The 17,467-nt window shown below is 48.1% G+C and overlaps 1 protein-coding gene across 4 annotated transcripts in view; it reads right to left on the reverse strand.

Annotated features, from left to right (window-relative positions):
• The window catches only part of IQSEC1 (IQ motif and Sec7 domain ArfGEF 1), a 137,069-nt gene that overhangs the window by 24,916 nt on the left and 94,686 nt on the right, over window positions 1–17,467 (reverse strand). For all 4 annotated transcript variants that reach the window (XM_054721604.1, XM_054721606.1, XM_054721603.1 and 1 more), the window contains exons 2-3: window positions 16,124–16,412; window positions 5,027–6,276 (exon numbers count right to left, since the gene is read on the reverse strand). In XM_054721604.1, coding sequence (XP_054577579.1) covers window positions 5,027–6,276; window positions 16,124–16,412 — 1,539 coding nt within the window. The remainder of the gene's footprint in view (window positions 1–5,026; window positions 6,277–16,123; window positions 16,413–17,467) is intronic.

Here is a 17,467-nt window from a genome sequence, read left to right on the forward strand (position 1 = left end):
GGACAGGGAGAGGAGGGCAGTGTAGGGGTGAGAGGGACAGGGAGAGGAGGGGAGGGTAGGGGTGAGAGGGACAGGGAGAGGAGGGGAGGGTAGGGGTGAGAGGGACAGGGAGAGGAGGGGAGGGTAGGGGGGAGAGGGACAGGGAGAGGAGGGAGGATAGGGGTGAGAGGGACAGGGAGAGGAGGGGAGGGTAGGGGTGAGAGGGACAGGGAGAGGAGGGGAGGGTAGGGGTGAGAGGTACAGGGAAGAGGAGGGGAGGGTAGGGGTGAGAGGGACAGGGAGAGGAGGGGAGGGTAGGGGTGAGAGGGACAGGGAGAGGAGGGGAGGGTAGGGGTGAGAGGGACAGGGAGAGGAGGGGAGGGTAGGGGTGAGAGGGACAGGGAGAGGAGGGCAGTGTAGGGGTGAGAGGGACAGGGAGAGGAGGGGAGGGTAGGGGTGAGAGGGACAGGGAGAGGAGGGGAGGGGAGGGGTGAGAGGGAGAGGAGGGCAGTGTAGGGGCGAGAGGGACAGGGAGAGGAGGGGAGGGTAGGGGTGAGGGTAGACCACACAATGCTGTGTAGACCACATGAGTAATCTGGTTTTCTTCAGAGTGGGATGAGCTTGGCAGTGACAGGACCTGATGTCCATATTGAAGAAACTCCCTCTGGCTGCTCTGTAGGGAGCAAGGCCAGGCCCAAGCTAGGAGACTCCCGCAGGCCTCCAGGCAGTGGTGCACAAGGTGGGGAGACACAGATGATTTAGGACACAGTTTAAGGGTAGAAATGACAATATTTGCTAGTGGATCCATATGTGAACCCGATGGCCCCAGCTTTTAGCCTGAACCACACGTGGGAGGGACTGGCTCCACCTGGAAGATCTCACAGTGACAATGCAGGAGCGGGCTCGGGACTGACTGCACCTTGACCGCGACAGGAGCTCACCAAACAATAGAGAGGAAAGGCTGGTGGCAGAAGGGACAGGTAAGGGCTGGGTGGGGTGGGGAGGCCAAGCCAAGCTGAGGGGTTTCAAGGTCAGGATGCACGTGGCTGGCAAAGGGAGCCTCTGACAGGTCTTGGAGTGACCTCTCTGGCAGCACACAGCCTATGCGCTGCCTACCTGCCGGTGTGGAGTCTACCTGTTGGAACTTGCTGGCCCTGGGCCACCCTGGGCAGTGAAGAAGGCCCTTCCCGCTTCCAGTGTTCCTCGCACCCGCTGTCTGCCAACAGCCTGGACCGACTTCTCCAAACAGCCAGTGCTCTCCCTCCGAGGAGCATGCCTGCCCCTCTCCCCACCTTCTTCCCTCACAGCCATGCATCTCCTGAGCTCTAGGGGACCCCATGAGGCTTGCAACCAGGGCAGCAATGGGCAGTGGCAGTTCATCCTGGCCACCCCCTGACCCTGTCCCCAAGGCCCCTTTTCTCTGACTTCTTAGTGAGCCAAAGCAGGCCGGCCTGGACTCATCACCCAGCCCCTCCTTGTCAGATGTCCCCAGCTTTAATAAACACCCTCTAAAATTCACCTGGACTCTTGTGAAATTTTTCCTGCAAGAAGTCAACAAACCACACGCTAATGGCTGGCCCTACTAGGTAGGCCTGCCAAGGGCCAGGTCCCCTTTCCGGTAACAATGCCACGACAATAAATTCAAGTTAAAAAAAAAAAAAAAAGACTAATAGAGTGAGAAACAATCCACTGGGTGGTTGAGGGAGACTTTTTCTGGCCTCTACCTGTCCACTCAGTTGGGAGTTCCCACATAAGAACACGGTATCTTCCAGGGACCAGGAAACCCCCAGGTAACCTCAGCCTCCCCTAGGAGGGCACAGGCCTGGGTCTAGTTGATCCAGGAGCTGGCTGTATCCTGGAGCAGGTGGGGCAGACTTTTAGGACAGAGCTCAGGACAGGCTCTGACATGACCTTCCCTGCTGTTTAGCCACAACTCGCACAGTGGCAGGGCTGGTCCTTACATGCAGCAGACCACAGGCAGGAAACAGCACCCAAGGCAGATGTCAGGTGTCCAAGACTCTTAGTTTTGAGCTGAGTGATGACCAATGACCCCCAGACCACTGACCGACCCCACAGGAATGCAACATTCCCTATTCCTGCGCTCTGGACAGGCCTCCCTGAATCCCCCAGAGAGCACTTCCACGTGCACCTGAGATGGCTCAAAAGTGCCCACAAGACTTCCCTACTCTAGGAGATGAGGAAGCAGGAAAGTGTGGTAAATGTGTGTTAGTAACCACCAGGCAGGCTGGCCGTGTCCTCAACCCTGGAGGGGTCAGAACCAGGCGCGTGTCTGCTAACACCAAATCCTGGAGGTCCTGTGAAAGGAAATGATGTGAAATCTGAGGTTCCATAACCAGAGCTTTCCAACATCTCCTTCAAGGGAGTGTCTAGCTCCTTCCCCTTCAGGTTGCTACTTTTGGCAGTGCTTTGAATGGCTACCATCAACAAATCCACAAATGACAAGTGCTAGCAAGGATATAGAGAAAAAGGAACCTTAGTACACTGCTGGTGGGAATGCAGACTGGTGTAGCCATTATGGAAAACAGTATGGAGTTTCCTCAAAAAATTAAATATTGAAGTGCCATTTGACCCAGTGATCCCATTTCTAGGAATATATCCTAACTAGTGGACTGGTGCATGAAATTTGTGCATGGGGGGTGGGGGGAGTGCCCAGCCTTCACTCTCTCCAATCAGGGACATCCCTCTCACAATCTGAGACCGCTGGCTCCTCACTGCTCACCTGCCTGATCACCCCTAACTGCCTCTGCCTGCCTGATCGCCCCTAACTGCCTCTGCCTGCCTGCCTGCCTGATTGCCCCTAACCTCTCTGCCTGCCTGTCTGATCGCCCCTAACTGCCTCTGCCTGCCTGCCTGATCACCCCTAACTGCCCTCCCCTTATGGCCTGATCTCGCCCCCAACTGCCCTCCCCTGCCAGCCTGATCTCGCCCCCCTGGCCCTCCCCTGCCGGCCGGATCTCGTCCCCAACTGCCCTCTCTGCCTTGGCCCCCACCACCATGGCTTTGTCCAGAAGGAAGTCGGACATCTGGAAGATGGCCGGTCGACCGGTCTAATTAGCATATTACCCTTTTATTAGTATAGATAGATTATATAGGATAGGATTGCTTAAATTGGGGGGGAGGCTTCTTCGGCAGGAGGAGATGCTCTTCACAGACAAAAATACACAATCCCTATATCTGGACTGATAGCCAGCCATATGCACTATATTGCCAAACCAGTCATTAAAAAATTGAACCGCTTTCTAACACCTTACACCAAACAGCTATTGCCCTTAAAACCCCTCCTCAGCCCCCACCTTAGGTTCTGCCTTCGCAGTTCATCCAGATTAGGTTCTGATTGGTTGGTTTCTATGACAGTCAGCGTCAAAAGCTCCACCTCCTAGACAGCCATTGGCTCCTTGCACTTCACCCAGATTTGGTTCTGATTGGTGGGTTTCTATGCCAGTCAGCGTCAAAAGCTCCACCTCCTAGACAGCCATTGGCTCCTCACAGTTTACCCAGATTTGGTTCTGATTGGTCGGTTTCTATGCCAGTGTCTCCGGGCCTATCTCTAGGCCTGATCAGAGAGGCAGGGCTGGTCAGCAGCCCCCATGGAGGCCCAGAGAGAAAGAGAGGCGTGGCTGCTGGCCAGGCTCAGAGGGAAAGAGAGAGGCAAGGGCTGATCAACAGCTGCCACTGAGGCTATGGATCAGACCCTGCTTCTCTCTCCAGGCCTCTCTCTGGGCCTGATCCGCAGCCCCCTCGGCAGTCAGTGCTGGGTCGCCATGGTAACCCAGCACTGACTGCAGGACTGACTTCCGGTCAGTCAAGCCTTCGGTCATTATGGACCCTGGGTTTTTATATATTAGGATAACCTTGAAACACCAATCAGAAAGAATGTATGCACCCCTATGTTCATAGCAGCACAATTTACAATAGCTAAGATCTGGAAACAGCCCAAGTGCCCATCAGTAGATGAGTGGATAAGAAAGCTGTGGTACATTTACACCGTGGAATACTATGCAGCAGTAAAACAGGAGAATCTCTTACTCCTTGAAACAGCATGGGGAGACCTGGAGAGTATCATGCTAAGTGAAATAAGTCAGTCAGAGAAAGACAAGTATCACATGATCGCACTCATATGTGGAATCTAAGTAACAAAATAAACTGATGAATGGAGTGGATCCAGAGACATGGAAGCATGAAGCAAAGTGGGGAATCTCAGAGGGAAGGCGAGGGAGGTAACCAACCAAAAACCTTGTATACATATATGCATAACCCATGGTCACAGATGATAGGGTGCTGAAGGCCTGGGGTGGGGGCAAGCTGGAAGGCATCAATGGGGAAAAAAGGGAGACATATGTAATACTTTAAACAGTAAAGATTAAAAAATAAAAAATAAATGTAAGAAGTAAAAACAAACAAAAATAATAGCCTGCTTTAAATGCCAGTCTCTGTCCTTTGTTCTTCTCTCACGATTGCCCCTATACCACCTTTCCAGAACCCATGGCCGGTGGCAACCCCTCAATAGACCCTGCTCACACACCTCGCAAAGGGCTTCACGCTGGCTGAGACTTCTGCCAGCACAGGTTTATCTGTGTCCTCCTTTCCCCGACACGTGCCTCCAAGTCCAGGCTGCACACAGACTGCATCACGCCCTTGCTCAGATAACCCAGAGAAAAATATCCAAACCCTGGAGCCTGATGCTCACAGCTAGGCATGGCATTACACATTGCATCAACCTTTGCACAAGTTTCCTGAGCATCTGCTGTGCACTGGTCACTGTTCTAGGTGTTGACAGGGCTCCAAACTCTTTAGAGAAGGCCCTTGTTCTTCCCTGCTCAGCCTGTTAGTGTCTGCTCTCCCCACAAACCTGTTCACCGGGCTCCCATCTCCCCACCCAACAGCACTGGCTCTCCCAGGCACTGTTACAGAGCCACCCCACTGGTGCCCAAGGAGATACTTGGGCATGAGAGGAAGGCCCTGGCCAAGGTCCCTTGGGCGTTACTGCCCCACCCTCCTCTTCCCTGCAGGGCCAGCAGGCACTCACTTGTTGAAGAGGTTGAGGCCAATGCGATAGTGTCTCTTGCGGATGACATCGTTGCTGAAGGCAGGTGAATCCCAGCTGTTGCGGGTCTCCTTGTGGTAGGTCTGCTTGCTGAGCGTCTGTTCCCGCAGGCTGTCGCGGGATGACGACTCAGAGCTGCAGTTGATGGTGTCATTGGAATTGGAAGTGCTGTTGATGCTGTCGTTGTCCCCATCTGAGTAGTCTGACTCGGACTTGCTTTGCCGGTTGGCTGAGCCATTGATGGCCAGGTGGCCATCGAGGGGCCTGGAAGGCCGGGCTCGCAACTCTGGCTCCTCCCGGGGCAGGCCCTTAGGGGGGCCACAGTGGGGGCCGGGCTTGGGGCTGCCCTGCTGCCCACCGAGACTGCGCTCATAGGCACTCTGCCTCTTGAGTGAGCCACGTTCTGAGCGGTCGCTGAGGTCCACTGAGCTGTCGCTGGGAGGCTCGATGGTGAGCAGGGGGAGGTGTTCCACCCGCAGCCGCTGCTCCTGCTGCTCAAGCGACGGTGTGCTCTGGCAGCTCGTGTCTGTGTCCCCCTTATCGTCCTTGTGAGCCAAGGCCCAGTAGTCCTGGGCGGCACCCCCAGCCCGCAGGTGCAGGTCTAACTCAGCACTGGATGACCGGTGCCCCACCTGGGAGAGGGGCAGAGGCGGAGACAGCTCCTCCTCATCGATATACAGGGTGACGTCGCTGTACGAGGCTGTCATCTCATCCAGTTTGTGGTGGTCCACAGTGTGCAGGGCTGCCTGGGGCTCGGTGTCCCGGGCTCGCCCCGAGTCAGGGACTGGCGTTTCCTCAGCATGAAGGCTGCGGCAGTTGAGGGCGTCGTCGATGGATTCGGCCAGGGATTTCACTTGCCGGGAGAAGGCATCCTCCAGCTCAGTGATGGCATCTGCGAAATCACTGGATGGGGCTGAAGACTTGAGGGACGGTGGCTCACCGAAGTCACTGCCCTCAGATGGCACCAGGGCCCCCAGCTGAGAGCTGTCATCGGTCACTGAGACCTGCTTCCCTTCAAAGTAGGAGCTGTGCATCTTCTCAGGCCCCTCAAAGGAGAACTGCATCCTCATGTTGGACAGCACAATGCGGCGGGACATACGGTTCTCCGACATGGAGCTGCGCAGGCGCTCAAAGTTCTTGTTCATCTGGTACTGGCGGAAGGCTGTCTGGATGGTGCGGGCTGCATGGCGGGTCACGAGGCGTCCCCCATACTTCCGTTCTAGCATCTCCACCTGGAGGGAGAAGCAGAGGAGAGTGGAAGCATTCCCAAGGGCTGGAGTAGCACACTCCTTACCAGCAGTCATTCCCGCCCCGGCCCATAGCGGCCCATCTAGGAAGACGTTAGCACACCCCAAAGCTGCTTAAAGAACCACTGGTGCCCTGACCGGTGTGGCTCAGTGGATAGAGCGTCGGCCTGAAGACTGAGGGGTCCCAGGTTCGATTCCAGCAAGGGCATGTACCTTGGTTGCAGGCACATCCCCAGTAGGAGGTGTGCAGGAGGCAGCTGATCGATGTTTCTCTCTCATCAATGTTTCTAACTCTCTAGCCCTCTCCCTTCCTCTCTGTAAAAAAAAAAAATCAATAAATAAATAAAATATATTTTAAAAAAAGAAGAACCACTGGTGCATGCTGATGTGCGAAATCTGGATTCTAAGGTTAAATAAGATGGAGAAACACCATGTTAAAATTAAAGCAAGTATGTTCCCTAGAGGACTTCTCAGAACGTTTAAAAAGTGGTGATTCCCCAACTTCTTTAGCCACAGAAGCCTTGGCCCTTGCGCGTCTTTTGGTTTGCAGTTTAACACAACTTTGGAAATGCTGGAAGAGAGAAAGGCAGCACCTCCAGAGAGAAGGAACCAGAGGCATGTGCAAATTAAAAGACCTGCCAGCCCTGGCCAGTGTTTCTCAGTGGTTAGAGCGTCGGCCTGCACACTGAAGGTCTGCGGGTTCAATTCCTGGTCAAGGGCAGGTTTGATTCCCCACCCCAGTTGGGGTACATGTGGGGGCAACCGATCGATGTGCCTTTCTCACACTGATGCTTCTCTCTCCCGCTCCCTCCCTTCTGCTATTCTAAAAACCAGTGGGAAAATATCCTCAGGTGAGGATGAACAAACAAACCATCTGCCAAAGATGTTGGCGAGGTTCTGGACACTGAGCACAGGCTTAGGCTGCCAGTCTTGCTTCCTTTCTGTGGCCCTGACAGAGCCCTCTTGCTGGCCGGGAAGTCACCAAATTTTAGGGAGGCCTGAGAGAAGTGCCAAGCTTAGGAGGTTTCAAGGCCAGACGCCTGGGTTCTAACCCTGCCCTCCTCAGAAACGTGCTGATCACTCGATGAAACTGAGGCAAGTGTCTAGCACATGCCAAGCTCAGGGACACTTGGGGCTAAAGACACTGAAGTATACTCCTGGAAGGTGTTGACAAACTAAGAGGTTCCCAAGTCCCTTCACTATACAGACAAGGAAACGGAGGCCCAGAGGAGAGGAGCTCTCTCTCTGAAAGCACAGGCCCTGCAGTACTTCTCCCTGAGTGAGGAGATGGGGCAGCACTGCAGGCAGGTGAGCAGCACTGGGACTTCCGGAAGTCCTGAAACTCATGCCAGCCCACTTGTGACCTAGGACAGCTCTGAGGGCCACTCCCCGTGCCTCGATCCTGAGTGAGATGTGTACCTGGAGCTAAAGCCTGCTCAGTGGGAATGCAAGAGAAGGAACGGGCTTCTCTCAGGGAGCCAGGAAAAGTGGCATCTGCTGTGGGGCCGAGAGAGCTCTCAAATCCTCAAGAACAAGTCACAGTGCTCAGGGAGGCAAAGCAGTGCACCCTGCTCACCTCGGTTCCACCTGCCTACTCCATGTGGGCACTACGCCAAAGCTGGTAACACAGAGAGACAGGTCCCTACTCTCAAGAAGCGAAGAGGTGACTAGGATTAAAAATGGCAGCAGAGTAAGCGGATGCTGCATGGACATGCTCCCAGGAACAAACTGGAATTAAAACTAAAATACAGAAAAACTTCCTGAACAATCAACGGAAGACTCCCAGGAGAGAATCCTGATACCCAAGGACCGAAAGGGGAGACCGCATAGAGGCTGCTAGGAGGGGCGGAGGCATGAAAGGGCTGGCCGGGTGCCCACAGACAGCAACTGAAGTTCCCGAGAGATATCTCAGCTAGGGGGTGGTTACCACTGAGACCTCTGGGATTGAGTCCCCAAGCTGGGCTCCCCAGCTGAGAGCACCAGAATGGAGAAGAGTACCCACATAATATCTGGATGTGAAAAGCAGCAGGGTTGCTGTCTGCTAGGGAGTGACAGCTAAAAATTCAGGCACCCCCTTAAAGGGTCAATGCACAAAATTCCCTGTGGAGCCACCCACCTTGTGTTCTGATGGAGGGAGGGCAGAGTGGTCTGGGGCTATGTGAGCAGAAGCCAGGACTCAGGGGATAGAGCTAAGAAGGCAGATACCCCAAGTTTCCCTCACCCAGTAGAGGACATCTTTCCCACACAGACATTTGCCTTGCCTGGGAGGAAGACAGTTGACCACCCTACTGGAAAACACTTTGCCCTAAGGCCACCTAAGGGATGAAAATAACAATTAGGGTCCAGGCAGAAGTAACTGTCCCACCCTATTGAAAAAACAAACAAACTGCTGTCACACCTGAGGACGATTGCCTGAGGGCAATTCAAGTCGGAATCCTAATAGTCTAGGCCAGTGGTTGGCAAATCATTAGTCAACAGAGCCAAATATCAACAGTACAACGATTGAAATTTCTTTTGAGAGCCAAATTTTTTAAACTTAAACTATATAGGTAGGTACATTGTTATTAACTTCATTAGGGTACTCCTAAGCTGGCCTTTGCTAAAAACTCAAGGGGCCAAAGAGCCGCATGTGGCTCGCGAGCCGCAGTTTGCCGACCACTGGTCTAGGCAGAGGTGATCTCTGGAGGCATTGAGTCTTTGCCTGATCTAATTAGTCAGAAACAGTGTTTGACACTATCCTGCACTAGAGATTGAGAGGTGTAGAGGATTTACCTAATACATGGTCACAAACCCAAACAGCCAAATGAGGGAATAAAGAAACAACCCCCAAATGAAAGAACAAGAGAATTCTCCAGAAGAAGAGATAAATGAAGCAGAGATAAGAAATTTATTTGAAATGGAGTTCAGAGTACCGTATTTTCTGGCGTATAAGATGACTTTTTAACCCAGGAAAATCTTATATACGCCCAGTCGTCTTATATGCCGGAAAATATGGTAATGATGGTAAAGATGCTCAACAGCATGAAAAAAGATAGGGTAACTATGGCAAAAGGACAGTCTGAAATAAAGAATGACATAACACAGATAAAGAATGAATTGGAAGGAATACATAGCAGATTAGGCAAAGCTGAAGATTGGATCAGTATATTAGAAGGCAAGAGTTGAAAAAAATCACTCAATCAGAAAACCAAAAAGAAAAAACAATTAAAAAACAGGAGGACAGCTTAAGGGAGCTGTGGGATAATGTGAAACCATATTTGACTAGCAGCTGTGCCAGAAGAGGCAGGAAGAGAGAAAGAGAGAACATGTTGAAGAAATAATGGCAGAAAATTTCCCTAACCTGGTGAAGGGAAAAGTCACACAAGTTCAGGAGGAACAGAGAGTGCCAAGCAAGAAGAGCTCAAACAGGCCTATGCTCGGACACACCATAATTAAAATGCCAAAAATTAAAGATAAAAAGAGAATCTTAAAGGCAGCAAGAGGAAAGCAAACTGTTACCTACAAAGGAGCTCCCATAAGGCTGTCAGCTGATTTCTCATCAGAAACTCTACAGGCCAGAAGGGAATGGCATGGAGTACTCAAGGTAATGGAAAGCAAGGATCTGAAACCAAGATTACTATATCCAGCAAGGCTATCATTCAAAATAGACGGTTAAATAAAGAGCTTCCCAGACAAAAGAAAAAAAAAGCCTAAAGGAGTACATCGACACCAATCCAGCATTACAAGAAATGCTAAAGGGACTGCTGTAATGAGAAGAAACAGAGAGAGAAACCTAGGCATAAAGAATTAAAGTGGCAATAAATAAGTACCTAATCAATAATAACCTTAAATGTAAATGGATTAAATGTTCCAATAAAAGGTGTAGGGTAGCTGAATGGATACAAAAACATGACCCACCATATAGACAACTATATGCTGTTTATAGGACCCACCTCAGAACAAAAGACACACATACAATGAGAGTGAAGGGATGGAAAAAAAATTTTTCATGTAAATGGAAAAGAAAAAAATACTCATATCTGACAAAATAGACTTTAAAATGAAGGCTATCACAAGAGACAACAAAGGTCACTATATAATTTATAAAGGGATCGATCCAACAAGAGGATAATACCCTGGTAAACATATATGCACCAAATATAGGAGCACCTAAATATATAAAAAAAACTTCCAGAGGACTTTAACAGAAAGATTAACAACAATAGAATCATAGTAGGGGAATTTAACACCCCGCTGACTTCACTGGATAGGTCTTCCAGACAAAAACTTAACAAGGAAACAGTGACTCCAAAGGACACACTGGATCAGATGGATTTAATTGACATTTATAGAACATTTCACCCCAAAGCTGCAGAATATACATTCTTCTCAAGTGCACATGTATCCTTCACAAAGACAGACTACATGTTAGGACACAAAACAAGTCTCTAAAAGTTCAAGATTGAAATCATAGCAAGCATCTTCTCAGATCACAGTGGGATGAAATTAGAAATCAACTATAGTAAAAACACTCCAAAACATTCAAACACATGGAGGCTAAATAGCATGTTATTAAACAATGAATGGGTTACCAACGAGATCAAGAAAGAAATCAAAAACTTCCTGGAAACAAATGAAAATGAACACACAACAACCCAAAATCTCTGGGACACAGCAAAAGCAGTCTTGAGAGGGAAGTTTATAGCACTATAGGCCTACCTAAAAAAAAAACAAGAAAAATCAGCAATACACTATTTAACCCTACAACTTAGAGAACTAGAAAGAGAATGTTGGGAAGCATGAGATGGGGCTGACTAGCAAGAGAACAACAAGAAAAGGCCAGACTAAGTAGAAGGAAGATTGGAGCAGAAATAAATAACATAGAGACTAAAAAAAACAATACCAAAACAATCAATGAAACCAAGAGCTGGCTCTTTGAAAGGATAAACAAAATTGATAAACCATTATCCAGACTCATCAAGAAACAAACAGAGACTCCCCTCCTCTCTCTTACCATACTCTTGGGTGAGGATTAAAAAAAAAAAAAGAAAATTTTCATTGAGGCACAGTAAGCAAATTATAGTTTGGTAAGATTGGAGGGCATATATTGTTACTAGGGTATTATTCTGTATGCATTATGTCTTTACATATATTTAACTCTGTATTTAATTCTAGAGTAGAAGAGTGCCCCTGCACAATGCCCTGCAGCTGCAAGTGCATGTCATTTGATGGACAGCAGGAGAATTCTGCCCCTCTGGTATCAGGAAATATATACCAAAGACATTCTGAAACCCTGAACCTTTTCCCATAAAAAAGAGGATTGTTTGTAAAATGGGGACTCTGCCCATCATAAATGAACTACAGGTACTGCCAGTTTAGGCCTATTCATGAATTTGGGTCTACAAAGAGAAGATTTTTTGTTGACAAGGTTATATGTATATAGATAATCTTTCTTATTATTAATTGGTAGAAATCCCGTGTTTTCTGCAAAGAACTTAATACTCATTAAATAAAACTATAAATTTTTTTAAAAGAAACAGAGAGGACCCAAATAAATAAAATCAGAAATGAAAATGGAGAAGTAACCACTGACACCACAGAAATACAAAGGATCATAGGAAAATACTATGAACAACTATATGCCAACAATCTGGACAATGTGGATGAAATGGAAAAATTCCTAGAAAAATACAAACTCCCCAAACTGAAATCAGGAAGAATCAGAAAACCTGACTAGGTCAATAACAACTGATGAAATAGAAGCAGTAATCAAAAAAACTCCTAGCCATTAAAAGCCCTGGTCCAGACAGCTTCACAAGGGAGTTTTACCAAACATTCAAAGAAGAACTAACCCCTACTCCTCAAACTATTCAAAAAAAATCCAAGAGGAAGGAACACTTTCAAGCTCTTTTTATGAGGCCAGCATTATCCAAATCCCAAAACCAGATAAAGACACTATGAAGAAAGAGAATTACAGGCCAATATCCCTGATGGACATAGATGCTAAAATCCTCGACAAAATATTAGCAAATCATATCCACTAATACATTAAAGGATCAGACACCATGACCAAGTGGGATTTATTCCAGGGATGCAAGACTGGTACAATATTTTCAAATCAATAAACATGACACATAACATAAACAAATTGAAAGACAAAAATCACATGCTCATATCAATAGATGCAGAAAAAGATTTGACAAAATTCAACACCCATTTTTGATAAAAACTCTCAGCAAAGTGGGAATAGAGGAAGCATATCTCCACATGATAAAGGCCACACATGACAAACTACAGTCAACATCATACTCAATGGGGAAAAACTAAAAGCATTTTCCCCTAAGAACAGGAATGTCTGCTTTCACCACTCTTATTCAACATAGTACTAGAAGTCTTAGCCACAGTGATCAGACAAGAAGAAAGAAAAGGCATCAAAATTGGAAAGGAGGAAGTAAAACTCTCAATATTCGCAGATGACATGATACTGTACATAGAAAACCCTAAAGACTCCACCAAAAACTATTAGATTTAATAAATGAATCTGGCAATGTAGCAGGATACAAAATCAACACTCAAAAATCTATGGCTTTTTTATACACCAATAATAAATTTTCAGAGAGAGAAACTAAACAAACAATCTCATTTACCACTGCACCAAAAAAATTACGATACTTAGGAATAAACTTAACCAAGGAGGCAAAAGACCTGTAATCAGAAAACTACAGGACGTTGAAAAAAGAGATAGAAGAAGATATAAAAAAGTGGAAGAATATATGTATTCATAGATTGGTAGAATCAACATCATTAAAATGTCCATACTACCCAAAACAACCTACAGATTCAATGCCATTCCTATTAAAATACCAACAGCATATTTCACAGAGGTAGAACAAATACTCCAAAAACTTATATGGGATCAAAAAATAGCTGTAGCAATCTTGAGAAAGAAAAACAAAGTTGGAGGAATCACAATCCCAGATTTCAAGTTATACTACAAAGCCACTGTAATCAAAACAGTCTGGTACTGACACAAGAACAGGCATATAGATCAATGGAACAGAACAGAGAACCCAGAAATTGACCCATGTCGTTACGCTCAATTAATATTTGACAATGGAGGCAAGAGCATACAATGGAGTTAAGAGAGTCTCTTCAATAAATGGTGTTGGGAAAATTGGACAGATACATGCAAAAAAAAAAAAAAAAAAAAGAAAGAAAAGAAAAAAAAAACGAGACCACCAACTTACACTATACACAAGAATAAACTCAAAATGGATAAAGGACTTGCTGCAAAATTTCAGACATCTCTCGTAGCAATATGTTTTCAGATACATCTCCTAGGGCAAAGGAAACTAAGGAGAAAATAAACAAATGGGACTACATTAAAATTAAAAGCTTCGGCAGAACAAAAGAAACCATCAACAAAACAAAAAGAGAGCCCAAATATGGGAAAACATATTTGACAATAATACATCTGACAAAGGGTTAATATCCAAAATATATAAGGAACTCATACAGCTTAACAAAAGGAAGACTAACAATGGGCAAAGAACCTAAATAGACACTTATCCAAAGATGACATACAGATGTCCAAGAGACATGTGAAAAAATGCTCAAAGTCACTAATCATCAGAGAGATGGAAATCAAAATGACAATGAGGTACCATCTCACACGTGTCAGAATGGCTATCATCAACAAATCAACAAACAACAAGTGCTGGTGAGGATGTAGAGAAAAGGGAACCCTAGTACACTGCTGGTGGGAATGCAGACTGGTGCAGCCACTGTGGAAAACAGTATGGAGTTTCCTCAAAAAATTAAATATGGAACTGCCATTTGACCCCACTTCTAGGAATATATCCTAAGAAACCCGAAGCACCAATCAGAAAGAATGTATGCACCCCTATGTTCACAGCAGCACAATTTACAATCGCTAAGATCTGGAAACAGCCCAAGTGCCCATCAGTAGATGAGTAGATAAAAAAGCTGTGGTACATTTACACCATGGGATACTATGCAGCAGTAAAAGAGAAGACTCTCTTACCCCTGAAACAGCATGGGGAGACCTGGAGAGTATCATGCTAAGTGAAATAAGCCAGTCAGTGAAAGACAAGTATCACATGATCGCACTCATATGTGGAATCTAAGTAACAAAATAAACTGATGAAAGGAGTGGATTCAGAGGTGTGGAAGCATGGAACAAAATGGGGAATCTCAGAGAGAAGGCGGGGGAGGGTGGGTGGGTGGGGAGGTAATCAACCAAAAACCTTGTATACATATATGCATAACCCATGGTCACAGACGATAGGGTGCTGAAGGCCTGGGGTGGGGAGGGGGAGGGGCGGGCTAGAGAGGGTCAATGGGGGAAAAAGCGGGACATATATAATACTTCCAATAATAAAGAATTATTAAATTGTATATCGTCATTCAACAGTGACTGACACGGCCTGAACGAAAAGTATACTGTCAGTCACCGGTGATTGACATGGTGCTTAACATGTTAAGTAAAAAAAGAAAAAGCAAAGAGTTAGCCTGGCTGGTGTGGCTCAGTTGGATGGGCATCGTCCCATATACCAAAAGACTGCAGGTTCGTTCCCCAGTTGGGGGCATGCAGGAGGCAGCCGATGGATGTTATGCTCTCACATCAATGTTTCTATTTCTCTCTCCCTCTCCTTTCCTTTCTTTAAAAATCAATAAAAATTAAAAAAAAAAAAAAGAATCAAAGAGTCTGTCATGGAGAACAGACAGAGAGGCACAGAGGTCACTAAAATAAAGCCAAATAGATGCTGGTGTCGGGAGAGGCTGCTCAGAGCCACTGGGGGCTGGGGAAAGGCTCATAGCCTCACACAGCCCAGGATGGGTACTGGGCCCCCACTTGCCAGTTGGTAGTCTGTTCACCTCTCTGGAAAGTAAGGGCCTGCCCAGCTCCATGGGCCGCCCTGCTCAGGGATGCCAGCTCCCCCAAACACGGGACACACTAGTTCTCTGGGGTCCATAGGAGAGGGAGCAGCAGGCTGAGCAGAGCGGCTATCTTAGCAGAACAAGGGAGGGGAATGGGTGGGTAGGGGGTGTGTATGCCTCAAACTGACTTTTCAAAGCCTGGCCAGACCCAGAGTCAGCCAGGGTAGGTCTGTTTTTCCCCCTCACCCTGAAGGTGACGTCACTCCCACAATCTGTATGCAGAGGTTATTTTTTGAGAGCAGCTCTGTAAGCCCACCGGGCCAATAAAGGGCAAGTCCTCTCTTCTCCGCCCTCCCAAGCCTGAGATCCTGGGCCCCTTATGTTAGCCTTCAGGGGTGGGGGTAGGGGCCATGATGCCAGGGCCATCAGCTCAGGCCCAGAACTCAGGCCCAGAGCTGATGCCAGGGCCTATTTTCTCCTGCCGACTTTGGATCTCACAAACCAAGCAGCAACCCTGTTTGCCTGAGACAGGCTCCCCAAAGCTGGAGTTGCAGGGGAGGGTGTAAAGAGGGACTTCAGGAAGGCAGACATGGGCTCTGTGTTTTGTCATCAAAGCCCCTCAGTCCCTCCTACCTGGCCTCCCCCAGAACACACACATTAACCAGGCCTGCTCTTACTCGTCCCTCAGACTCACCGTGGCCATTCTAAAATCCCTCTCAGCCAGAACCCACCCAACGCCTGGTCTGGACGTTCACTGAGACACAGGGAGGAGATCCAGTCAATGTGTGCTCACCTGACATTCACAATGACGCCCAGTCCACAGATACTCACAAGGACACACACTTCTCAGAGGAGGCTCAAAGACGTAGCGACAAGAAGCCAACCCCAGCTGGGTCTCTCCCATCAAGCCTGCTGCCCGTTCCCAAGTGGCCAAGGGACAGGCCCCACCTACCTGCTTGTCCTGCAGGTCCGAGGAGAGCTCATAGCTCTCAGAGAGGGAACGTGAGCGCTTGATGGCCTCCTCCTCGGCCTGCTTGCGCAGGATGGAGGTTGAGTGCTGCAGCTTGGGCCTCCGTGTGCGCTGCCCCAGTGGCCCTGAGTACAGCCCATAGGCGCCCACAGATGTGTGTTCGTAATGGTCCGGGCTCAGGCTGGAGCCAGGTGCTAAGGGGTCCTGATGATAGGCCGAGGGACTGTCCAATGATGTGCAGGTCTCACTGCTGGGGGCCTCGCCCTCCACACTGCAGAAGAGAGAGGAGAGAGGCCTCCAGTGAGCAGGAAACCAGAATCCAGGGCATTTGGGGCACCAGGAGGCAGGAGTGGGTAATGTCCAAGAGGCAGCCTACCACATTGCAGTGGAACTCCACACCCCTAGTCTTCCTACTTCCCCTCACCCTCCTGCAGTTGACCACTCTGTATAGCCAGAAGGACCCTGCCAAGACTCTCTGCTCCACATCTTCCTGAGGCTCACCTCCCTCAGGATTCATTTTCTCTGTAAAACTTACCACCTTCTAACATCTAACACTTTACTGATTTTGCTTACTGTCCATCTCCTACACAAAAATGTCAATTTGTGAGGACAGATGTTTAGCTCATTGAGACACTGATGATACCAATGCCTAAAGCAGGGCCTATACACAATAGGTGCTCCGTAAGATTTACTCACTGACTGAATGGACCCTGTCACTTCCTCTCCCTCACTCCTACCATCTGCATTAAGTAAACCACTGATTCTGTAGGTTTTTTTTAAAACAACAACAACAACAACAAAAAAAAGCAGTAATTAAAACAGTGACTCTTTACTGCACCTACTCAGGGATCATGAAGTACCCCCAATACTTCAGAATATGCCTTTATTTGAAGGCAGGGTCTATAAGAGATAATTACGTTAAAATGAGGTCACTACAGTCCTAATCCAATATGACTGGAATCCTTAAGAGAGAGACTAGGACACAGCACACACAGGGATGACCATGTGAGGATGTGGGAGAAAGTAGCCCTCTGCATGCCAAGGAGAGGCCTCAGAGAAAGAGCCCTGTGACACTTGGACCTCAGCCTCTCAGCCTCAGGACTGTGAGGAGCAAATGTCTGCCGTTAGAGCCTGTGGCACTCGTTCTGGTTTAGGACTTGCCCGAGGTTGCACAGATAGTGAGTAGGATTAAAGCCCAAGTTGGTAGGTGCTCCCTTCCACCGCTCTGCCCCTCATCCCCAGGACGCGTACATATCCTCCCAAAGTTCCAAGCACCAGGGCTGACGAGGGGAGTGGTTGACTTCATCCTGAACTCATGAACTCAGC

This window comes from Eptesicus fuscus, chromosome 9 (genome assembly GCF_027574615.1).
Source record: "Eptesicus fuscus isolate TK198812 chromosome 9, DD_ASM_mEF_20220401, whole genome shotgun sequence".
Classification (NCBI taxonomy): Eukaryota; Metazoa; Chordata; class Mammalia; order Chiroptera; family Vespertilionidae; genus Eptesicus; species Eptesicus fuscus.